The sequence below is a fragment of the Oreochromis niloticus genome, linkage group LG18 (genome assembly GCF_001858045.2).
Source record: "Oreochromis niloticus isolate F11D_XX linkage group LG18, O_niloticus_UMD_NMBU, whole genome shotgun sequence".
Lineage (NCBI taxonomy): Eukaryota > Metazoa > Chordata > Actinopteri > Cichliformes > Cichlidae > Oreochromis > Oreochromis niloticus.
This window is the reverse complement of record NC_031982.2, coordinates 3593892-3617137: the sequence shown is the minus strand read 5'-3', so window position 1 is coordinate 3617137 and position 23246 is coordinate 3593892. Positions and strand designations below refer to the sequence as shown.

Genomic DNA, 23246 nt, shown 5'->3' with positions numbered 1-23246 from the left:
GGGGCCCATTCTTTTCTCTTTCTATATGCTTCCTTTTTGGTTCATTTTTAAAAAGCATAACATCTCCTTTCATTGCTTTGCAGTTGACCTTGAGATAGATTTGCTTATACAAACCAACAGCCATGTTTTTATTCAGGCACTATCTTAGAGATGTAAAATGATGAGTGGATATAAACTTAACTAAATAAAAGTAAAACGCAATTTTTATTTGAGCGACCCAACCTGATGGATATGACAGCACCACTGGTCTTTTACCCACTTACTGTCATATGGTTGCAAGGAACCTTAACTAAACCGTGACTTTTGGCAGTTCCTTATAATGTGATAAACAGATTAGTTCTGTTGTTAAAACAAGTTTCTTTCAACTCAGGCTACGTCCACACTAGCCCGGATAGATTTGAAAACGGCGTTTTTGTCTAAAAACGCTCTGCATCCATACTAGCTTTTTCAGTCATTTTCACAGAGTTGTGCGTCCACATAAAAAAGGCCGAAATCGCTTACGTTCCAGTACTGCGCATGCGTGAAACGCAAGAAGATTCGACCTGCCTCATTTAGTCTGCCGCTTATTTACTTTCCGGCTCTTTGAAACGTCGCGGCAGAATGTTGAGATAAAGCACCAAGTTTTTTAAATGGACTAACAATGAGGTGGAATTGTTGCTGCGAGTAACACAAAAGTACAAAGTTTTGCTGTACACACTGCGACGCAAAAGCACTGTTTCCAAATGTATGCGTTTTCAAGAGCATTTTCAAAACGCTGCGTTTTCCATCAGTGAAAACACCGTCTCAGTGTGGACTGGAGGCCAAAAAGGAGAGAAAACGATGCATTTTCAAATGAAAACGCATTAGTGTGGATGTAGCCTCACGTGACTTTGAGAGGGTAATTCACGCTTTTATTACCTCTTGTCTAGAGTATTGTAACTCTTTATATGTTAGCTCTGATCAGAGCTTAAAAAGTTCAAAATGCAGCAGCTGGCTTTTGATGGTAAAGAAACAGTGTGATCACATTAAACCTACACTGACCTCCTTACACTGGGTTCCAATCCATTTCAGGATCCAGTTTAAAAATGTATTGATTGATTTTAAAAGTCTCAATGGTTTGGTACCACCTTACTTAACATAACTTTTGAAACCCTATAATCCTACGGTACCAGAGCAGTGAAGTCCACAAACCACTAGGTTTGAGTGGCACTGGGTGTGGACTTTTGCTGCTGTAGCTCATCTACTCCAAATTTCAGTGTGTTGTGCATTCAGAGATGCTTTTCTGCAAAGGAGTAGATATTTGAGTTACTGATCCTATCAGCTTGAAGCAGTCTGTCCATTCTGCTCTGACCTCTGGTATCAACAAGCCACTTTTACTCACTGGATAGTTTCTATTTTTTGAACCATACTCTATAAACTCTAGAGCTGGTTGTGGTAGAAAATTTCACTAGAATAGCCATTTTACTCAGACCAGCCCATCTGGTACAACCACCATGTTTATAATTTATATTAAATACTTTTTAAAAATTGAATTCCTAAAGTGCCCCAGGACTCTTTATGCTTTTATTGAGTTGTTTGGTTCTACTGATGAGCAGCTGTTTGGAGTAATTTTTAGAACCACGTAGCACTTCCTTTTTAAAAAATTTTCTGCTGGAGCGTACTTCCTGTTACAATGGAGTTTTTCCTTCCCACTGTTGCCAAGTGCTTGCTCATAGGGTGTTGGGTGATTGTGGGGGTTTCTTTCTAATATTGTTTATTCATTTATTAATTATATTATCTTTAACTTATAAATATAAATCCCCTTGAGGTGAAAGTTGTTGTGAATTGGCAGTATATAAATGAAACAGAATTCAACTGAATTGAATTCAACTGGCCTCTAAGGTGTGAGCAAAGAAGCTGCAGGTTATGGCTGTGAAGGAAGAGTAACAGAAGTCTCATACTAAACCAAATATTAAGTAAACAAACAAATCCCTACAGTCTCATGTATACCCAAGAATCTTTTTGTTTTGAGCTTTCTACCTTCAGTGTTTTCATTGGACCTTCTAACTGGTCAAAAGTTCATTGCAAATGCAATAAAATCCATTGACTCCTGCAATTCGACAAAATTGGTACAGTCATAGTACCAGTATGCGTGAAGATTCTGTTTTTGACACTGATCTGCTGCTAGCCTGGACCTGTCCTGAGGCATATTTACTCTTTCATGATTTTTGTCATAAAGCTGCAAAGCATAGGCCTGAAAGTAAACATTTTTTGTTTGCAGTTCATTGCAACCATGTTACAGGAATTTTAGCCACTGGAGTTTCAACATTCCAACACTGCCATCTGGAGCTTCTAGCAGTGTTGTATGCCACTCTGTGTTGGGTGCTGGGCATTTATTCTTTGTTTTAACTGTATTATGGATAAAAGGAATTGCTTAAATATTGTTCTTTTTTTCCATTTTGCTTCTCGGCTTTAGGCAATTGTTTGCCAAAGCCATGGTGGAAGCAGGTGAGTGCCAAATCAGTCAAGGTAAAACTATGATAGAAAAACAGGACAAGACCAATTTGTTTCTTCTTTAACAATTAGAAATCAAGGTGTCCCAAGAGTCATGTTGGGTTTCCATGGAATGAATGAATTTTATTTGGAATGATTATCTTCCAGGATAAATAAATAGAAGTGACTGCAAGTACATGCACATGTGAACATTTTTGTTTATGTTCCTCTGTTGTATCTTTTCATTTCCAATCCTTCCTCACTGTTTGGAAAAGATTTCTGGATTACTTTGTGTGGCTAAAAATGGGTATTTCTGGAGATTAATTTGCATCAACGAACATTACAGAATTGTTTTTAATTGGACTGAGAATAACACTTGCAGTCGAGTGTGGAAGAAAGTGAGTTATGGTCTGAGGTTAACAGATTTAAGATTAAGATTTTCAAAACGACATTTTGAAAATGTCGCTGCCTTCTTCTCTTGTTTATGATAATGGGATAATGTCTCTCAGTTTGATCAACCGTATCCCCTCTCTCTCTCTCTGCATTTCCAATGTTCTTCTGTGTTTTATTACACAGGACAAGTTCTGCAATATCACAGCTTGTCAAGGCACAGGTGAACATGGGAGGCATGGGCGTTTGTGGTGACGATGTGAGTGCAAAATTAAAAAATAAATAAATGTATGGTAGAAAAAGACAACAATAAGAGAGATCTACATCGTTTTGAGAGTTCACGCGCTCCTGCTAACGTTGTTTTATTTATTGTTCGCAGTCCAATAATCTCCCAGGAAATGTTTATATCTATGACTCAGTTTATCCTTTCTGTCCTGCAAAGGCCTCTTGTTTTCCAGTGCTACTTTTATAACACTGCTGTATTCTGTACTCTATTGTTGATAACTTTTGTCCAACGAGGTGAAAATGTCTCGAGGTCCTCTAGAGTTTTCCAAAGGGCATTCATGATGTTGTCAATGATTAAACCTGTGGTGGCATTCAGTGACTCACTATGAATTGTTGTGAATACTAGAACTGTGAGAGATAAACATTCAGAGAGAAAAGATATACACAGCAAGGAACTGAGCACACAGTGCTGCAATGAGTTGAACACATAATGGCTCATTGTCAGACCTCATTTTTACTGAAGGATAAATCTGGCATATGCAATACCGGTCAAAAGTTTGGACTCACCTTCTCTTTATTTTCATGAATATTTACATTGTAGGCATCAAAACTATGAATGAACACATATGGAATTATGTAGTAAATAAAAAAGTGTACAATAACTCAACACGTTTTATATTTTAGATTCTTCAAAATAGCCACCCTTTGCTTTCATTACTGCTTTGCACACTCTTGGCTTTTGACTACCTCATGCTGTGGTAGTCACCTGAAATGGTTTTCCAACAGTCTTGAAGGCATTTCCAGAGATGCTGAGCACTTGTTGCCCCTTTTGCCTTCACTCTGCAGTCTATCTCATCCCAAACCCAATCTCGATTGGGTTTAGTTCAAGTGACTGTTGAGGCCATCTGGCACAGCACTCCATTACTCTCCTTCTTGGTCAAATAGCCCTTACACAGCATGGAGGTGTGTTTGGGGTCATTGTCCTGTTGAAAGATAAATGATGGTCTAACTAAATGCAAACCGGATGGGGTGGCATGACGCTGCATGATGCTGCGGTAGCCATGCTGGTTCAGTGTGTCTTCAATTTTGTATAAATCCCCAACAGTGTCACCAGCAGCTGGTAGAGATGTGTCTGTTATTGGAACTCTGTGTGGCATTTATTTGGGCTCTGATCCTAGGTGATGTTAACTTGCAATTTCTGAGGCTGGGGACTCAGATGAATTTATCCTCAGCAACAGAGGTGACTCTTGGTCTTCTTTTCCTGGGGTGGTCCTCATGTGAGCCGTTTCGCTGTAGCGCTTGATGGTTTTTGCGATACACTTGGGGACACATTCAACGTTTTAGCAATTTTACGGACTGACTGACGTTCAGCACTTAAAGTAAAAATGGACTGTCATTACTCTTTACTTAGCTGATTGGTTCTTGCCATAAAATGAATTCTAACAGTTGTCAAATAAGGCTGTCAGCTGTGTACCAACCTGACTTCTGCACGGCACAACTGATGGTCCCAATCCCATTAAGAAGGCAAGAAATTCCACAAATGAAGCCTGAAAAGGCACACCTGTGAAGTGAAAACCATTTCAGGTGACTACATCATGAACATCACTGAGAGAAGGCCAAGGGTTTGCAGCACTGTCAACAAAGCAAAGGGTGGCTACTTTCAGGAATCTAAAACATAAAACATATTTAGAGTTATTTATCAATTTTTTGTATCTACAAGGTAGAAAGTAGTAAAAAAAAAACAAAGAAAAAGCTATTATATTAGAAGGTGTGCCCAAACCTTTCACTGGTAGTGTGAATATATGACTCAATTCCCCACATATGGATCCTGGAATGCCTAGATCTATACAAGTTTGTCAGGACCCTAAGAGCCTTCATCAGGAACTCAATAGAAATGTGGCGAACAACACTAGAGGCCAACTTTCAGCCAGTAGCACAAGTCACCATCAAGTCTGCCAAGTGGTCTGTCCCCACTGCTAGTCAGAAGTCAGAATTGAGGGGACTGTACTACCAGAAGGCAACATTGCCAACATTGAGGACAGCTACATGTACCAATCCCACAGCCAGATGGAAACCACAAAGAGGTCGCTAGGAAAGCCGCAACCACCAAATACCTGCACAGTGTCAGGCAAGTGCTGAGAAATCAGCTGAATAGAAAGAACAAGATCTGGGCAATAATCACCTACGCCCTTCCACTGAACAGGTACCCTGCTGGGATTAGAAGCTGGCCAAAGGAAGAGACAGAAGCCATTGACATCAAGGCAAGAAAGCTCCTTACCATGCATGGAGGGTTTCACCCCAAATCTAGCATCCTGAGACTGGACACTAAGTGAAAGGAAAGGAGGCCGAGGAGTGGTGAGTGTCAGAACCACTGCCCAGGATAAGACGACAAACATCAGTCAGTACATCAGGAAGATGGCTAAAACTGACAGTGTGATTACTGAATACCTCAGGCAGCAGAAACACAAGAAAGAGGAGCAAGAAGAAAAGCCATCATGGAAGGAAATATAAATGGCTGACATCCAAAACTGGTGGCTGGACAAAGCTGGACTGAAAGACAGCACAGAGGCACTAATCATGGCAGCACAGAACCAAGCTCTGAGCATAAGATCCATAGAAGCTGGGGTCTACCACACCAGGCAAGACCCCAGGTGCAGGCTGTGTAAAGATGCCCATGAGACAATCCAGCACATAACAGCAGGGTGCAAGATGCTAGTACGCAGGGCATACATGGAACGCCATAACCAAGTAGCTGGCATAGTATACAGGAACTGTGTCGAGTATGGCCAGGAAGTCACGAGGTCAAAACGGGACATAGCCCTCAAGGTGGTCAAGAATGACTGAGCTAAGATCCTGTGATACTTCCAGATACAGCCAGACAAACTGGTGATGGGTAACCAACCGGGTATAGTAGTGGTGGACAAGCAGAGGAAGACAGCTGTAGTGATAGATGTAGCTATACCGAATGACGGTAGTATCAGGAAGAAGGAACATGAGAAGCTGAAGAAGTACCAACGACTGAGAGAAGGACCTGAGAAGCATTCGGAGCACTCAGTGCAGTGACCTCCAAGGTAGGTGAGTGGCTCCAGCCGATCCCAGGAACAACATACGAGATCTCTGTCCAGAAGAGCGCAGTCCTAGAAACAGCAAAGATACTGGGCAGGACCCTCAAGCTCCCAGGCCTATATATCCTCCTTTACATTTTTAGTGAAATGCATTTTTGCTCCTACAAAACATCTTACAAAGATGTCCATATAATGAGCCACAGTACTTGGAGAGAGGGCTTAGCCTTTTGGGTTCCAACAGTATTTTCTGGTTACTAGTGTGGTGACCCAATATTGTGATATGATATGATACCAATATATGCCTGCCGCTTTGCTTTCCAAGCTCCTTAAATTACTATGACTTGGATGACTGAAATCCTACACAGACATCTAATGGCAACCAATACTCATCTTAGCTAGCTAGGAAAACTTCATTTTTACAAAGTCCAATTGTAATGTAAAATCATTTTTACTTCTATTCTCTATTATTGTTTATGTCCTATTGTTATTTAAAAGAAACAAAACATTTTTTACCCCTTACCTTGCACCTGTAAGGGACTACTGCCTTGACTTGACAGAGCAGTATCATATTATCATATTGCATCAAGTGTGTTATCTGGTAAAACTCAATAATATTGAAGTCAGTTTTATTCCTGTGAACACTGTGAGTGTGTAACACGGATGCATTGAGAAAAATTGGATAATGAAGTAAAAGTCAATAATTTATGTGATCACTTGAGTGAAGATTTTTTACATTCTGAATTACTAAAGCTCCAGGAACAGTGCTAGGCTGTGCAGCAATTTGGAAATTATATGCAAATTGCTACAGAATGAAAAAAATAAATAAAAACAACTATTGACCACTGAGAAATATTAGCAGCACGTAGTGAGTAGTGGCACTTTCTCTGCTGATAAATCTACTCAAAATGTCTAGTCCGCTTACTCCACCACTTTTAGGACTTGATTTCATTGCAACTAATAGCCAAACTGCACCGACAGATTCTGAAGATAAAAGCCATTTGTGTTTATGCTTGTTTCCCTAAAACCTTAAACCATTTTTGTTTTAAGGTTTTTACGATTTTTTAAAGCCTCTGAACTGCGTTAACTAAGCTAGACACATAATTGCCATGCAGGATCTATCTTGTATAAAAAGCACAGATTACACCAAGGTTTATGGTAATACTTTGTGTTCTGCTTCTTCTTTTCACAGAGATGTCCACACACTATGTTATTAGTATAAGCAACAATTAAACACTGTACATTCATTCTCTAGTTTATATTAGCTTACACAAAAAGGGGAGAGAGGAGAAGAATTAAAGTTTCAGGTTGGCTTTACTGTCTGGAGGGCCATGTCAAGTATGTCAAGTCATGTGAAAACCTTTTCTTTCAAATGTAACTGCCTTCATAAAGTCCCCAGGCTGTCACCTGACAGGATCAGTGTACACATGTAACGATACAACAATGTCCACCTAATGATCTGATGCTGCTAGTAGTCCTGGAGAGGACTCATGGATTGGTGGTGTTGATGTTATCTGCTGTCTGTGTCAAATCCATGGTAGAGATTGACTCACCACGGGTGTTGCTGGAGAGACGTTTGCGTTGGCTGGTGGAGGTATTGTGGGGAAGCAGGGTGTTCTGCTGGTGGTTGCTATCGATGGGACTCGTGGCAATGATGTTGTCCTTGTATTTGTTCATTAGCGCCAACTTGGTGTTGTCACTCACTGCAGATAAGAAGAATGTTTTTTTAAATGTAAGCTAGGAGACTTACCAACCTTAAAGCTTCCTCTTTAACCCTTTAAAGTCATGTGTTTTATATCTGACACTTGAGTTTTTGAGAGATTGAGGTGAAAGGTTCAATAAACACTCATTTTTTTGTTTAATTGAATTGTTGGGCAGTTATGCGATAGTTCAGGCTTTAAAGAGTTAAAATGAGAAAGCACCCAGTTGGAAAAACATTTTTTGTTTCTTTGCTTTGGCTTGACGTGGCAAGCATAAAGTATTACAAATACTAAGAAAGAAAATCCAGGATGCTGTTTCCTGTACCAGAAGTCAAACAGGCAAAATTAAAGACAGACAAAAGCTGGCATGAAATTAAAACTTATTAAGGCATTAGACAGAGCCCATTTAAGCCTCAGAGGGAAAAATGATCTATTTCTGTAAATATTAAGAGCTGAAGTTCCATGGAAACAATACGAATCATATATTACTGCAGATATCTGGTGCTGTCATGGTATTTAGTCACAGACACTGTTTGTCATGGTAGCTGTAATTTTCTGCTAATGTCAGTGTGTTCTCCACTTTGTTCCAGTCTTTCAAAAAAAGAAAAAACACAAATCTGTGTCATGGATTCGGATTAAATTTAATTCAGGATCTCAAGTGGATGACGTTTTCAGAGCCACTACTATGCCTTGTCTCACCATAATTTCTAAAATATGTGTGCACTGTCTTAGGCAAGAATTGCAAAATAGCAAAAAGAAATGAGCGAAAGCATGAATTATTAACAAAAATAAATAAATCCATCAGTATTTTCAAAGACGTCGCTTGCAGAGGTCTAGTATGTGGTATATTTTCTAATACATGCCATTGTATTCAATAATTAATAAGCCCAACTATTTTTTTCAGTATATTTTTCCATCTCAGTGTAATTCAAACTAATAAATAATGACACAAAATGTCTTATTAAAAATAAACTGTAGATAATTTAACATGTATTTCTCTATTATTAATGTCTCTTTTAAAAATATGGAAACAATAAAATGTTGCAATTGTGCAAAAGAAAAATCTTTATGAAAATTTTGACATTTTAAAGAAATAAAGTTTTATTTCAAAACATTTAAATGAGACGTTTGGTAGAACAACAGTAGCCACACTACCAGGTACAGTAAACTGTAAGACAAGATTATTTTTAAGAAGTACAAAGTGCACAAGTGACAACAGACACGAAATGCCCCTGACATCTTGTTTTTTATTTGTTTATGTATGTGTATCTACTAAATTATACATATAGCAGAGAAAAGGTCAGGGGAGCCAAAACACATTTACTGAAATTCGTTATTTTAAGTCTAAATTCAAATGTTATTTTCTGAGTGACCTCTCTGATGTTCACACTATTTGCTATTCCATGCATGAGCTGCTGTCTCCATTTTTTATTTCTCTAGTTCATTGCGTTACGCATCTTAAATGCATAATGCACAGGATTACTCTGCTTCCATAAGCGCTGGGGTGGAGCTGTTTGGATTTTACAAGAGCACAGCCATAAGAGATCTCCTGATGAATCCGAGTGGTGACTCTCTCGTTAGTTGAAATTCAGAGCCTGTACCTTCATCACAACTGCTCCACTTCATGAAATAATTCTCATGGGAGTGGTGCTCAACTCCAAAGTCCACCAATTATGAAAAATGCTTTCTCTAAAACCTAAAATCCAAATTTCTTGGCAGGTACGTGACTCTATAATTATTCCAGTGGTGACTAAAAATACTGTTTAAAGGAATATCTGCAGTTTTTATATTTATTTGATCTGCATTCTACATGGGTCACACAGCTGATGTTATTCTAGTAACTGTGGAAACCAGTGCTTTATTTTTGTGGATTTTACACAGGCAAACCCTTTCCAGCCTGCATGTTTGTGAAAATATTTTTTTTATCCTCTATCATTCCCTCCAAATTCATTTAGATAATTACTTCTAACCTATGAGAGAAAATAAAACTTATGTTTTTTAATTAAAAATCCAATTAATTTTTCGTTTATTTCACTCTGCAATTACTGCAACTGAGTTTGTGTAATACGCAAACATAACCCCTTTTGACACATTGTCTTGTAACGTCGTTCTTAGAAAACCATATGGCTGAGGAGGAGGAAAAACAAATGCATTAATAAGATGAGTAGATGAACATCTGCAATATAATGTAACTGCTTTATGACTATAAAAGACAACATTTCATAGTTACATGGCGTCTCAACCTTTATCATAAATTAGAGTTTAAAATAAACACAGGAACATTTTTTTGGTGTAATATATATCTATATATTTTCCCTTTTTGTGTAGGTGTACAGTATAGCGTTTACTTTTAGCTCTGTTCTTCATTTCCAGCTAGGCGCTACGCTTGGCTCTCATTTGGTAGGACATGAAATTATCTGCGTTTTTCTGCTGAAAATAAGTAACAGCATAAGATGAAATAAAAAAATAAATATTCTTTAATGCTAAATACTGATAGCGGCCAATAAGCCAATGAACCTAAAGTCAAGGTAAATGATCATGTCTAAAAGTGATCACTTTTATGTAGTGTACTTCTAATTATCATGAGAAATATTGTTCAGTGCACTTGTTCATTAGGTCCTGTGTCTTTTCTGACCTGGCTGTTTGTGCATCTTTCAGCTTACCAGGTGCGAGGTCCATATTATTCTTGTCATTACAGCCCTGGAGCGAGTCCAGGGTACGGGTGACTTGGCTGGCAAATTCCTCCCCACCATTCATGCACTCCCGCTGCAGATGGTGACGCAGGTCGGTAATGTCATACTCATACCTGGGGATGTAGTTGAAATCAATTAGCAAAATCATTATCAGACTTATCTAAATTAGAATAAATGTCACAAGTGGCTAATGTGTGACGCAATGTACTGATAAAGGCATCAAAACACATTACAGGCTAATACAATAAAACCAAGTGTGTTGTGTACAGGCTGATTTGTGGAAGCAGTTGTCTATATTCAGGCAATATTAAGCTCTGCTTGTGTAACATGGAATAAACAAGATATTATTATTCAACTCAGCAATGTGTACGCATGCTATGTGCTTATTTTTAGGGCTTGAGCTCTAACCATCCCACATCCAAACCCTGCTTGTACCCATCCAAAATCGGTGTCTCCCGGATACTGAGGGTACCGCTGGAGTTTGGACCCTGACCCCGCGAGTTCCTCAAGCTCTCGCGTGCCTGGCCTCCCATCAGCACTGATGGGATGTAGTGGATCTCATTAGCCGCCTCGGCGCTCGCGCTCTTCTGGGGCTGAGGGATGCGGCGGCGTTTACACCAGCGCCTGCGAGTGTAGAGGATCAGGACCAGGCAGAGGATGGACAGCAGAAGGGCAATCATCCCGCCCTGAGGGGAGGAGGGTGGCATTTGGAGGAGAGACAGAAAAAAAAAAGGGAGAGAAGAGACAGAAGTGGGGAGAGAGAAAGCAGTGGGAGTCAAAGGCGAGAACAGAGTCGGAAAATCTTGCCAATAGAATACGGATCAAAGTCAAAGTTGCGATGCCAACAGCAACATTTGAAAAAGGTTGCAGCGACAGTTTACTGTCTTGAATAACGCCTACAGTGTCTTTAAATGACACTAGCTCTCTGAAACATTCCTCTACTTTGTTTCAAGGTGAAACGGTAGCATAATACGCCTTTTGCCTTCATTGTTTAAACTAATCTTAACTCATGGCAACATTTAAGTGCTGAGATTTTTTCTTGAATTTAAAAAATGCACTGCATGTGTCATACCTCAACACATTGTGTAGAGATAGGCACAACAGTTTGGCTCTGTGTAAGAATCCAGCCCTCTAATTAAAATGTTCCATCTCATTAGGTCAACACAAGAGTCAGAAAATCATACGCTGTGATTTTATGGAGTACATGCCAAACAGTCTTGCCCAGGAGCAGCACCTTCAGAGACTTCTATATTCTTTTTCCATGCTGACCAATTTCAGTGACTTTAAATACCAAGAATTAGGTGCACAGGTTTGAATTTTTGTCTATTAACAGGTTTTGTCTATTAACGATCTATTAACCTTCAATTAGAGATCACATTTGACTACAACTGGGTTTTTTTGCCAGCACAAAAAAAACTGGTTTGTTCTGACCAATACTCAGAACATTGGGAAAGTTGGTGCAGATCTAAGACGGAGAATTATAGAACATATATATATATAAGAAGTCAGTAAGTACAGTGTACGTGTGATGTTTTAGGATCAATGCTTATAAAAACAATGTAATGCTGGTGACCACCTGTAGTATGAACTTGAAAATCGCTTCACTGTGAAGTGATCACATTCACGAGATTATCAGAAAACCTGACCTCTGATGTTGAGTTTGAGGTCACCAAGATAACTTGTCCTGAGATTTTTAGTAGCAACTATGGCAGCAATTTGACAGTGTAAAGGTACTTCCTTCTCAAGTTATGGCATTCACAAACTTGGGTGTCCATGCTGCCCGCCCGCTCTGCAGTGATATCAGTCTTTTAAATGAGGGGTAAAAACTGTTGTAAAATTGTTTGCATTAGCTCATAGCTCTATAACTGGCAGAGCTAGTCGTCACGCTGCCAGTTGTTGATTCTCACTATCCACTACTTTGCTGAAAAACCTGAAAACTACTTTTACACAGTCATGTACTACTGTCTCTGTTTACATCAGGACTACTAAGGGAAAATAAGATCTACTATTAAGCATTTGCTGCAAATAAAAATGGATTAAGGAACGTAACCAACACAATTTTGAGAAACCTGGTTATTCATTTCATATTTTGGAGTTTTGAAGGTCCTCTACCATCTGCCAGTGGGTTGTGGAGTACCCTCAGCACACCTGCTTTTCAAAACATGGTAGAGGTGCAGAGCTGCAGATAGTGACCAAAGTGTCATCATGTTTGTTTTAGTACCTGTCATATGCATTTGATGCTTCACACCAGTGAACTTGCATCATCACTCAGCTAGTCTGCGAAGAGAACAGGTAAGCTCAGCTGACATGGCATTCCCCTGTTAGGTGACTGATGTTGGCTGCGTAGTTTTGAAAGGCCTCTCTTTCAGGTTTTCCCACATTTTTCATGATCCATTCACCATCCACTGAGTGACATTTGAGACTCTCATTTCATTTCCACAGGTTTTAGATGTGTATCCATTCCCATCTCACATTTTTTCTGCGGCTTCATAACGTACTTCTTGAAATTTGTATCATTTTAATCTCTAGCAGTGAAACTCAAGCTGGAACAAAAGAATTATCATTCGTTAGTTGCTTCCAGTGTTACTCTCTGCAGACACTGAAGCCGCAGTGTGATTAGCTCAGGCCCATTTCACATCACAACGCAGAGATGTGACAAAAGTCAAAAACACATGTGCCCCGCTCACGGCCTGTGGAAACGCAGAAGACAGAAGTCAATTGTGACATTCAACTCAGGAGGTACTGATCTCAGATGACTGGGTCAGGTCACATAACTGTTTTCATTTTCCTCTTTTTCCCTCTGATTTTAATGACTTATGAGGGAGCTGATGGTGTAAAAGGGTGCAGTGGCATCTACACCCGCAGAGAAGGCACAAGATGGACAGATGAAGGGCGATGAGCCTGCCCTGAGGACAGGTTACCAGAGTGGATCGAGACAGAATCAGACAGAAACCGGAGAGAGAGAGAGCCAATGAAAGGGTTTACAGTCAAAGGGAGAGCAGAAAAAGCGAGAGCAGAGTCAGAGAATCCTGCCAAGAAGCAGGATATGGATCAAAGTCAAGGCAAGTCAAAAGCACACAGCCTGTGAAAACACAGGAGGGTGAAAGAGGGATTCTAAGTCTGAATATCAGCCCACAGCTCCTCTATAGATAAAGGCAACAATTGTTCGTGGGCAGTTTTATGTTTTTGAGTGTGACTGTTTTGCATATTTAAAGTTATCGAAAACATGATTTAATGAAAGACCGGGAATGATGAGATAACATTACAAGACTGTGTTACAAGACTGTAACACATAACACTGCATGCACTGTGCATGCAATTTATCACCTCCTTGTGACTAATCTGATACCAGCAGCTGAGCTCCATCAAAAAATCAAGATCAGATAAATTGTGCAATTTGGAAAAGGTCAAAAAGAGTTATGAAAATGTCAACTTGACAGTGCACATAGAGACAGACGGGAGGAATCTAACACACGAGATTTTTTTTCTTTTAAGAATTAAACCCACCAGTCAGAAATTTTTACAGCAAACTGGATAATTTCTCCCTCTGGCTAGGTGTTCACGTGTTCTGTGTTTACCTAACTTGATACATAAAGATCCAAAATTGTATTCTTTCTCTTGATCATTCAAAATAATAAGTAAAGTAAACCAGTACCTAACTGATCCTCCTTGTAAGTGATACTCATTCACCACACTGTTACAACAAGGGTTAAGTGAAACTGATTCAAAAACAGTGAGAGGAAAAAAAAATCAATTAAAAATGAACTGCGTCAGCTCAGTCAAACAAGTACAGTTATGCAAAGATAAGCAAAAATGATTAACTGAAAAATGGATTTCAATGAGTCATTTACATAAAATATCCCTTTTCAAACATATTAGGGAGTCTGTGGCTGAATAAAAATGGAATTTTGGTTGCTATTATTAATTTAAATCAGCAAATGTTGCGGCCTCTTTGCATAAGTTGTTTGTTTAATCTGCACAGTCAAGGACATTAACAAATAGCACCATGATATGGGGTACTTGTGCAGTAAATCTGCATGTGCAGTGGACAGAAAGGAGACGAGGGTCATTTTGTTTGCGATGATTACATTTTTAGCTCTTTGAAAGTCACCCTTGCAAATCCCTTTCCACAGAAATGAAGCAGTGACTATACTCTAAATGCAACTGAACCAACTGAGGATCTGATATTTCTCTCTACCAGTACAGTCATGGACACTGACAGCAGCAACACACTTAAAGCTGCACTAAACAACATTTTTACATTAACAAACGGTCAAATCACTTAATGAACTGTAAAAATGGGTCTCTGTGAACCATTTGCTGCCTGCTAAGTAGACAACATTAACAACTTGCAGCTGAAACTATTAAAGAATTTAGTAGGTAAACAGCCAGTCTCACACATTTGGTGGACAGCAAAACAAGACCAAGACCTACAGTTTATACAAAACATGACAAATTAGCACCCAAGTAAATCTCAATTTGCTTGTAGCCTTCATTACAAGGAAAGGGCTTTAACTGGGTTTTTATCTCAGTTTCTTTTCAGTCTTGTAATGATTGTGGAAAAAAAACTTTTTTGCATTTATTTTTACTATGACGCTTTTGTGACATTTCCTTTGCAGTGGTGATTTTGCCTCTCCCTTAAAGCCTCACTCCCTCTTTAGTGTGACTTGAGGGTGGTTGAGTGAAAGAGAGCCTTCAGTCAGCAGCATCTATCTCAAGAAAGTAAAACTATCGAGGTTTTATTGATGAACCCGTGGATGCGGATCACACAGATTCTCTCACATGGTGCCTTTCTATAGTATGCCTCCCATTGCTTTTAGCACTGGTTATCTCTTGCTTGCCCGGGGTAGTTGCCATGCAGATTCCCAAGGCATGTGAGTCCACTGCCACCTGGGGCTCTCTTCACCCCTGCCTACACCCTCAGACATCCCACAGTGATGGCAGACAGTCTGTTGCCCTTGCAAGACAGGCTTTACAGTCAAAAACACTCCCTAGTCAGGACCCCGTGAACCAGTGTCCTCCACCACTTTGTCTTTTTTCCCTTTATGTGTTTTTCATTTGTATTTCAAGTTAAAGAAAGCGTCCTCCAAAAGACATAATTTTCTTTTTTAAAAATACGGCTTGTATATTGTACATTTATATATATATATATCTTTTTCCCCTATGTTAATACTGTCCATATGTACATAGCACTGCAGAACTGTACCTCCCCGCCAGCATGTTTACACTGAGTAGGAGATGCTCTGTATCTCATTATACAACTGTATAGTGACAATAAAGGCATTCTATTCTATTCTATTCTATTCTATAATCTCATTCACTCATACATATTTGTGTTAACTGATCAAGACTATATGCTGTCTATAACATCAGAATGAGTTTCTTTGTTTGTGCTCTACATCTACCTTTTTTCAGACATGCAGCTAAAATGTCTAGATCCCTCTTTCTGTATGTACTGCATTTCTCAACGTGAATGATTCAAAGCATGCCGAAGCATAAGTAAAAGTATATACATGCAGATTAGGATGATGGAAAAATATGTCTGCAATGAGTCTGTTTTACACAGTCAGGAGGAAGCTGGAGGGAAGGGGATAATGATCTATCAGAGGTGTGAGAGGACGCCAGTGTCCAGAGTCTTCGGGTTTGAGTTAATCATGCAGGAGAGTCGTTTGGTTTCTGCAAATCACAAAAATGAAAAGGAGTTCCAGCAGCTGGCTGAAAAAACAAACAAACAAACAAAAAACACTAATATTTCATTTAAACCTGCATGACTACCCTTGAACTTTCATATCTACTTTAGTTTGTTCAACATATTTTTATACTTATGTGTTTTCAAGTGTTTTTTTGTTATTAGAGTTACTCATTATTTTCTCAAACGCAGCACAACAAATTGAAAAGCAGAGGAATTTTTCCATTTGATAAATAAACATATAGATTTATAAGTACTGAAGCACAAATGTATTCTTAAGCACCCCATTGTTTCATTTATGCCTGAGTAAACTTCAGTAAGATGTCAAATGTCAATCGAATCTACCCCAGTGACAAATGTAATTCAAGCCCATCAACCAGCATTAGTGCCCATACATGGAGGGAGCTAATACAGGCAATGCAGGGAAAAAACTGTTTAATGCCAGGCATTACTTGGAATCCAAGTGGAGACTAAGTGAACTGTGTTCTCTTATAGAGCCAATAAAACCAAACCACACATCAAAGCATGCCAGCGCTCCAGCCCCATAATCCACTTACTAACGGATGAGGATGATGTTATAATGGCACCAGTGCTCCTTATGACTTACACCCCTGTCATGTAACTCCTGAATGGAGGAAAGAAGACATGGCCTTTCTCAGGCTGACGGAGCAGGCATAGTATTAGAGCTGAGCTATCAATCTGTCACTTAGTCTCTGAATGCGAGGCATTAAGAATCAGGAAGGCGGAAAGATCGGGACTATCTGACAGCTACAAGATAGCAAAAGGAAGCTTCTTGCATGGAATATAATAAACTTTATCTGCACTAAAGGGCCGCTGATTGAATTTGATATCAGATTACAATATTAATGGCTGAAACTGATAGTTTTCTAACAATGAATCCTTTCAATGCATTTGTTATTACGCTAGCTCCTGAACCTGCAGTTAATGTTGTCAAAATATAACATTCGATACGTACAATGAAATGAAATGGAATGAAGAATGAAATGAAAGTTAAATTGAGAGGATTTTTAGCAATGGGCTTTATGATCCAGTGCAGATTTTGACATTGAACAAATGTGAAAGTCGCAACCCCATTTCACACGTGTCACACAAGGGCCTCTCCACTGGAAATGAATATTAATGACATAACTGGCTTCTATCATTTGATTCAATTTGGTGTATTTCATAAAAGCTAATATAGCATGAAGCCATGATAGTTTGACTCTGTGTGCTAATGGGGTATTAAAGTGAATTATGTTACAGTTGTAAGTTGTAGTTGTAATGGTAAAAGTTTTAAATGCTTGAAAGATGTTTTATGCTCAAGCTTTTTATTTTTTTCCATTTCCATTCCACTGCTTTGAAATCCACGGTGGATTGTATGAGATCACATAGTTCATTTTATAATGGTGGAAAAATGAGTCAATATTGTCAAAATGTTATCTTTTGACGTATTATCTTCAGCCAGTTTATCTGAAACAAACTTGTATATTGACAAGAAAATATGTTTAGATGTAATTTGAAACACTAATTTCTGTTAACGTGACACACAGAGATTTTAATGTCAGGCTATCACAGTGAGTCCAGCACTCTGCTTCTGATAATATAATAATTCATAATTCATGCTTCCCACATCATTAGACTCCAGTCAGCCTATTGCTACTACAAAGTCTCTACAAGCCTGAATTACTGTCTATTAGTAATACTTATGCTCTGTATTTTAGTGGTGTGAAAAGTTCCTGTTTTTTTGTATGTTTGTCACACTTAAATGTTTGAGATCATCAAACAAATTTAAATATTAGACAAAGATAATACAAGTAAACACAAAGTAAACGCAAAGTGAAGTGTTTATTATTAAGGGAGAAAAATCCAAACCTACATGGGCCTGTGTGAAAAAGTGATTCACCCCTAAACCTAATAACCGGTTGGGCCACCCTTAGCAGCAACAATTGCAATCAAGTGTTTATGATAACAAAGCAATGAGTCCTTTACAGCACTGTGGAGGAATTTTGTTTACTTGTATTATCTTTGTTTGATGGTCTGAAAGATTTAAGTGTGACAAACATAAAAAAATAGGAAATCAGGGACCACCATAGACAGGAAATTCAAGCGCAAGTATAACACAGCAAACTCTGTTCATTTAATGTGAGAGGTGACTGACCATCAGTTATCTAGTTCTATATTTATGTGTAATTCATTGATATTACAGTGTGAGATCCATCACATTCACCCTAGCAGTTGATTGGTGGACAATGTACGCTAACCTTGCAGTAATTAAGCAACAGATTTCTGTGCTGGGAAGAAAAAAATAAGGTGCATAAAGATTTTGTCCACTGTGACTTTTTCATGTTACTGGTACAAATACATCAAATTCTTGGTTTGTTAGTTGTCTCTAAATGATTATGCAAAATATTTAAATTCTAATATTTCTGTTTGAACTTTACTAAATAAACCAATCTGTGGCATCACAAATCTAGAACTGTGTAAAAGTCTTGAGTCTTTATACTTTACTTCCAAGGATCCAGATCGTCTTATTATAGTGATCTCGGGCAATATCTCTCCAGGGTGTCTGAGCATCTTTCACAGTTTTTTCTTTTGTCACTGGCTACTTCTTCATGCATTTTCAATCCAGTCCTTGTTTTTTTAATCTTTTTCAGAACGATGCTTTCTTGTTAAGCCAATATACACTGACCTATAAATTACTACGAATTATACGAAGCAGTGGCAGGCCAAAAGAACTATGTATAACACATGAACATTATCTGAAAATCACATCATTAAGAAACAGGAAAAACCTGAGAAAACCTGAGAAATTCATCTGACCCTTCAGTTGGCCCATCTACAATTCACTGAAGCCTCATCTGAAATGGTGTTAATGGCTGTCAAGAAGCCATTCTTAAGGAACTGAAAAAGTCTGAAAAACACCAAGTTACACACTGAAAATCAGTGTTAATGGGCCCTATTTAGTGATTAATCCAAATTTGTTAATCAAGTCATCAATGTGTATGGAGCAGGTCAATACAGAGGTACAACCGTGAGTATCAATAGCAGTCTGCAAAATACAGTGGAGGTCCTGTGATGGGTTAGGGCTGCATTTCAGCCAGTGGTGTTGGATATCTTGTAAAATGGAAGAAATTGTGAATGCAAAAAAGTAAACGAAGATTTTTATGCATCGTCCAACTTTTGGGTTGCATATAAAAAACTTTTGATCAGAGTCTTCAGCTTTCGGGCCCCTCTTCTGTGGAACCAGCTTCTAATTTGGACTTGGAAGACAGACCCTCTGTACTTTTCAAGGCTAAAAAGTCTCCTTTCTGATAAAGCTTATAGTTAGACGTGGACCTGGACTGTTGCAAAGTGCTTCCTCACAGAGGAACTGAACTGAATTTAACTGAACTGAATTTAATTTAATGCAATACCTTTTATAAAGTGTTTGATTGGATCAGTATGATCCCAGTCGTGAGTGATTGCAAATACACTGTAGCAAAAAAAAAAATACCTGGACAGAAAAACAGTCAATGAAACAATTACTATTGAGGCAGTGTTGGATCATCTTGACAAAGAATGGACCAAAAGGCAGTCGATGTCCAAAGAAGAGCTTTGGAAACTTTTCCTAAATATGACTTAAAGAAAAGAATTCAGGCTTTACAAACTGACTTTACAAACTCTTGTTTTTGCCTAATTTACTGCATTTCCATCTGTGTTTGCAAGAAACGGTTATTTATTCATGTAGTTTAAAAGGACAGCCACTCACTGTCTTGCTATATAAGGGAACATGAAGTAGTGACAGTATTTACATGCACTGAATCAGTTATTGGCCATTCTGCCATTAAGGTCTTATTAGGGTTAAACTTGTGACATGCCCCTCTGACACAATGTGATTGAGCATCCTTTCTGTGAAGAATTAGCCAATTGAAGAATACAGCCATTAACAGCACTTGGCAGAAAAATACTGGGGGTAAAAAGCTTGTCCTGAACAGCTTTGTCCTTCTCTCACAAGAAGAGACAAAAAAACAACAGGAAATGGAAAGCAGAGGCCAACGGGGCCAATTAATTCTCAGTACAGGAAATAAGGACCAATAACAATACTTAATAAAAACAAAAACAGCTTAATGTCAAACCAAGTGTTGCAAGACTTACAACAGGCTTTCAGTCCTCTGTGCCATCATGTTAGAAATATTATAAATTTAGTGAATTCATATTTATAAGTAAAATACAGAAAAATAAAGAACAATAGGACAAAAATAAATATAATTTAAAAAATGAAACCTTTTACAAACCTTGTGTGGGAAATTGCATGAAATACCTCCTAACTGCTGATCTTTTACTGTCCTGCTACCAACCAGTGCACTGCTGCTGACGCGGGGTGTAATAAACATGGAACACTGAAGTAAACAAATCGGACCCCACCGAGCAGGTGTGGTCAAATATACCTAATCTAACTGTTCGAGTCAGGATCAGATCAATATCACTTTCATCTTTCCATAATCCAACCATCCCACGGTACAACCTAGAGTACACAAAGGATATGTTGCTGACCACATTTCAAAAGACACTCCCAGGTCCAGTATTAATGCCGTGATAGCTTAGACCTTTTAAAAAGGATACTTTAATTAGGGATTGGTCTAAATATAAGAAATATGATTTTCTGTATTCAGTTATAACTGATATATCAGCAAAACTACACACTGAGCCAAAATAATATGAACAATATTCATATATTTTTTAAAATCAACTGAAAAAAATTAAGCTCTTTTTTCATATCTAGTCTTCTCTTTTATCTTCAATGTACCAGATTTTTACATTTATTCATATGCTAAAAATTCATATTAAGCAGGTTTCTGCTCACCTGTGTGTATATCGTTTCCAAAATGTCATCTGCACAAATCCAAAACTCATTTTTACACTTGCTGATGTGTGACTAATTCATTTGGTGGCACTGAATGAGAGCTACCAGTTCACTGTGTTTCTACAAATACTCAGAAAATTAGAAGTGTACGGCAGAATGCAGGGAAAATAATAGTGTAGGTGTTCTGCATAAAACCTTGTGATATTCAGTTAATATTACTGTGGGGAAGTGTCACGATTACTAAATTCAGGTATGCACCTCTCATGTCCCAACGAACAAAAAGTCATCCAGTGACAGTAGATAAGCACACTTATGGGATCAACTGCTTATTGTTATTATTATTTTTATTTCAGTGCTTGAAAAAAAAAACATATTACTTATGTTTTATTTGAGAACTTCACTATACAGCCCTTGGACATTGCTAATTGTGCCATCTAACGCGTACCAGCAAAATGAAATATGATCAAGGTCATGCTTTTAATCCCTAAATTGAATCTGTACATTTACAACTATACCACTGATAAATGTGTAGCAAGGTCTGGCACAAACTCTGTTTAGATTACTTTAGGGGTCAGTGCATGTCTCATTTAACCTGATTAACATTTATGGATTAAATCACAGCAGCAGTAAAAACATTTCCTTGTTCCTGTTGGCTCGAGTGGCCATGAGGCAAATATTACGGCAAATATACAGCAGCAGCTTGAAAAAGTGAAAAAAAGTGAAAAGTAATTTTGCATTTAGTGTTTTTATTTTTTTCCTGTCTTTTCTTTCAGTCTATAGGAAATTAAATTGAGGCTAAAAGTCCACGGTTCATTTTCTGTCCCTGTAATGTCCTCTATACTTGCAAAGGGACAATAAACCGGTGAAGCAGCATGTAATGTTTCAGCTCCTATGCAAGTCTGATTTATTAAAAGCATGCTGTCTGCTTTATAAGGTACTGGCCCTGGATGAAATCCCAACAGACAGAGGAAATTATTTGATGCTGAAGCCATATCTAGTCTGACTGATTTCTCTTATGTGCGTGCTGAGACACAGCTTGATGGCACATGAGCGAAAAGAAGGAATACATATTAGAAAAATTCAATCAAACATAAACAGAGTTTGTGGTTTTCATGCACATAAAAGCTCAAGAAGCTGAACCATCAGCTAACAGCTCAGAGGTCATTAATGCTTACATTCACAGTTAAATTTTTATGTTTACTCATAATAATTGGTCACTTGGGGATTTTCTACCACCTTACAAGAGCATGTTATCAGCAAGCATATTTACACATGAATAAGCAGCATCAACATGGATTAGAATTTTTGAGCCAAAGGAAACAAATTTTACATAGAGGTGAAGGAAACCACAGGATAATTGCTACAAACTAGACCTCTTTATTACTGCAGACCTATCCATTCAGTTATTGGTCATGTGTTCTGCCCCTTTAAAGCTGTACCAGACTGCTGAGAAAGCAGCCAATCAGCCACATTTTTCTGCATGTGTGGCTAGCCTCGCAGTAATGTCACAGTACATTTTTGTCCATTTTACATTCTTAATTGGAAAAGCTTTTAACTGAGTATACGAACATAATGCGCAGAGGTATCTATCTGAAAATTAACATCTTCTGGTGTCCATTCATGTCTCTCAAGCTGCTGTATTTATTCATTTTTATCCATCCATCCATTTACTTCCGCTTATCCTTTTCAGGGGGCACTGGAGCCAGGGCCAGTACCTATCCCAGCTATCTAAGGGCGAGAGGCAGGGCACACCCTGGACAGGTTGCCAGTCTGTAGCAAGGGTAACACAGACACAGACAAACATTTACACTCACATTCACTCACGCATTCACACCTATGGGCAATTTAGAGTTTCCAACTGACCTATCCCCACTAACTGCATGTCTTTGGACTGTGGGAGGAAGCCGGAATACACGGAGAGAACCCACACAAACATGGGGAGAACAATTTCTTCCTAATTTCCTTACTTCTTTATTTTATTTATATCTTGCACTACTGCAGTACTGTTCATATGTTTGATTTTATATATTCCCTAGAGTGTTTCTGAATCGTGAATCATCTTGTCATCCAAATCTGTGTGTAATTTTAGACATCTATGGCCATGAGATGAGATTACATGAGAAGGAGAATTTTACATTTGTGCTATCACTGCTGTCCTTATTCCTCTCCAACACATGCCCAGTAGGCCAAATT

The 23246-nt window shown here is 38.4% G+C and overlaps 1 protein-coding gene across 10 annotated transcripts in view; it reads right to left on the bottom strand.

Moving 5' to 3' along the window:
- Positions 1–23246, bottom strand: part of astn1 (astrotactin 1) — a 418702-nt gene that overhangs the window by 291146 nt on the left and 104310 nt on the right. For 8 of the 10 annotated variants that reach the window (XM_025900129.1, XM_019348325.2, XM_019348326.2 and 5 more), the window contains exons 3-5: positions 10930–11207; positions 10492–10634; positions 7682–7831 (exon numbers count right to left, since the gene is read on the bottom strand). In XM_025900129.1, coding sequence (XP_025755914.1) covers positions 7682–7831; positions 10492–10634; positions 10930–11207 — 571 coding nt within the window. The remainder of the gene's footprint in view (positions 1–7681; positions 7832–10491; positions 10635–10929; positions 11208–23246) is intronic. The other 2 variants (XM_019348324.2, XM_013276338.3) reach the window with 1 other exon arrangement.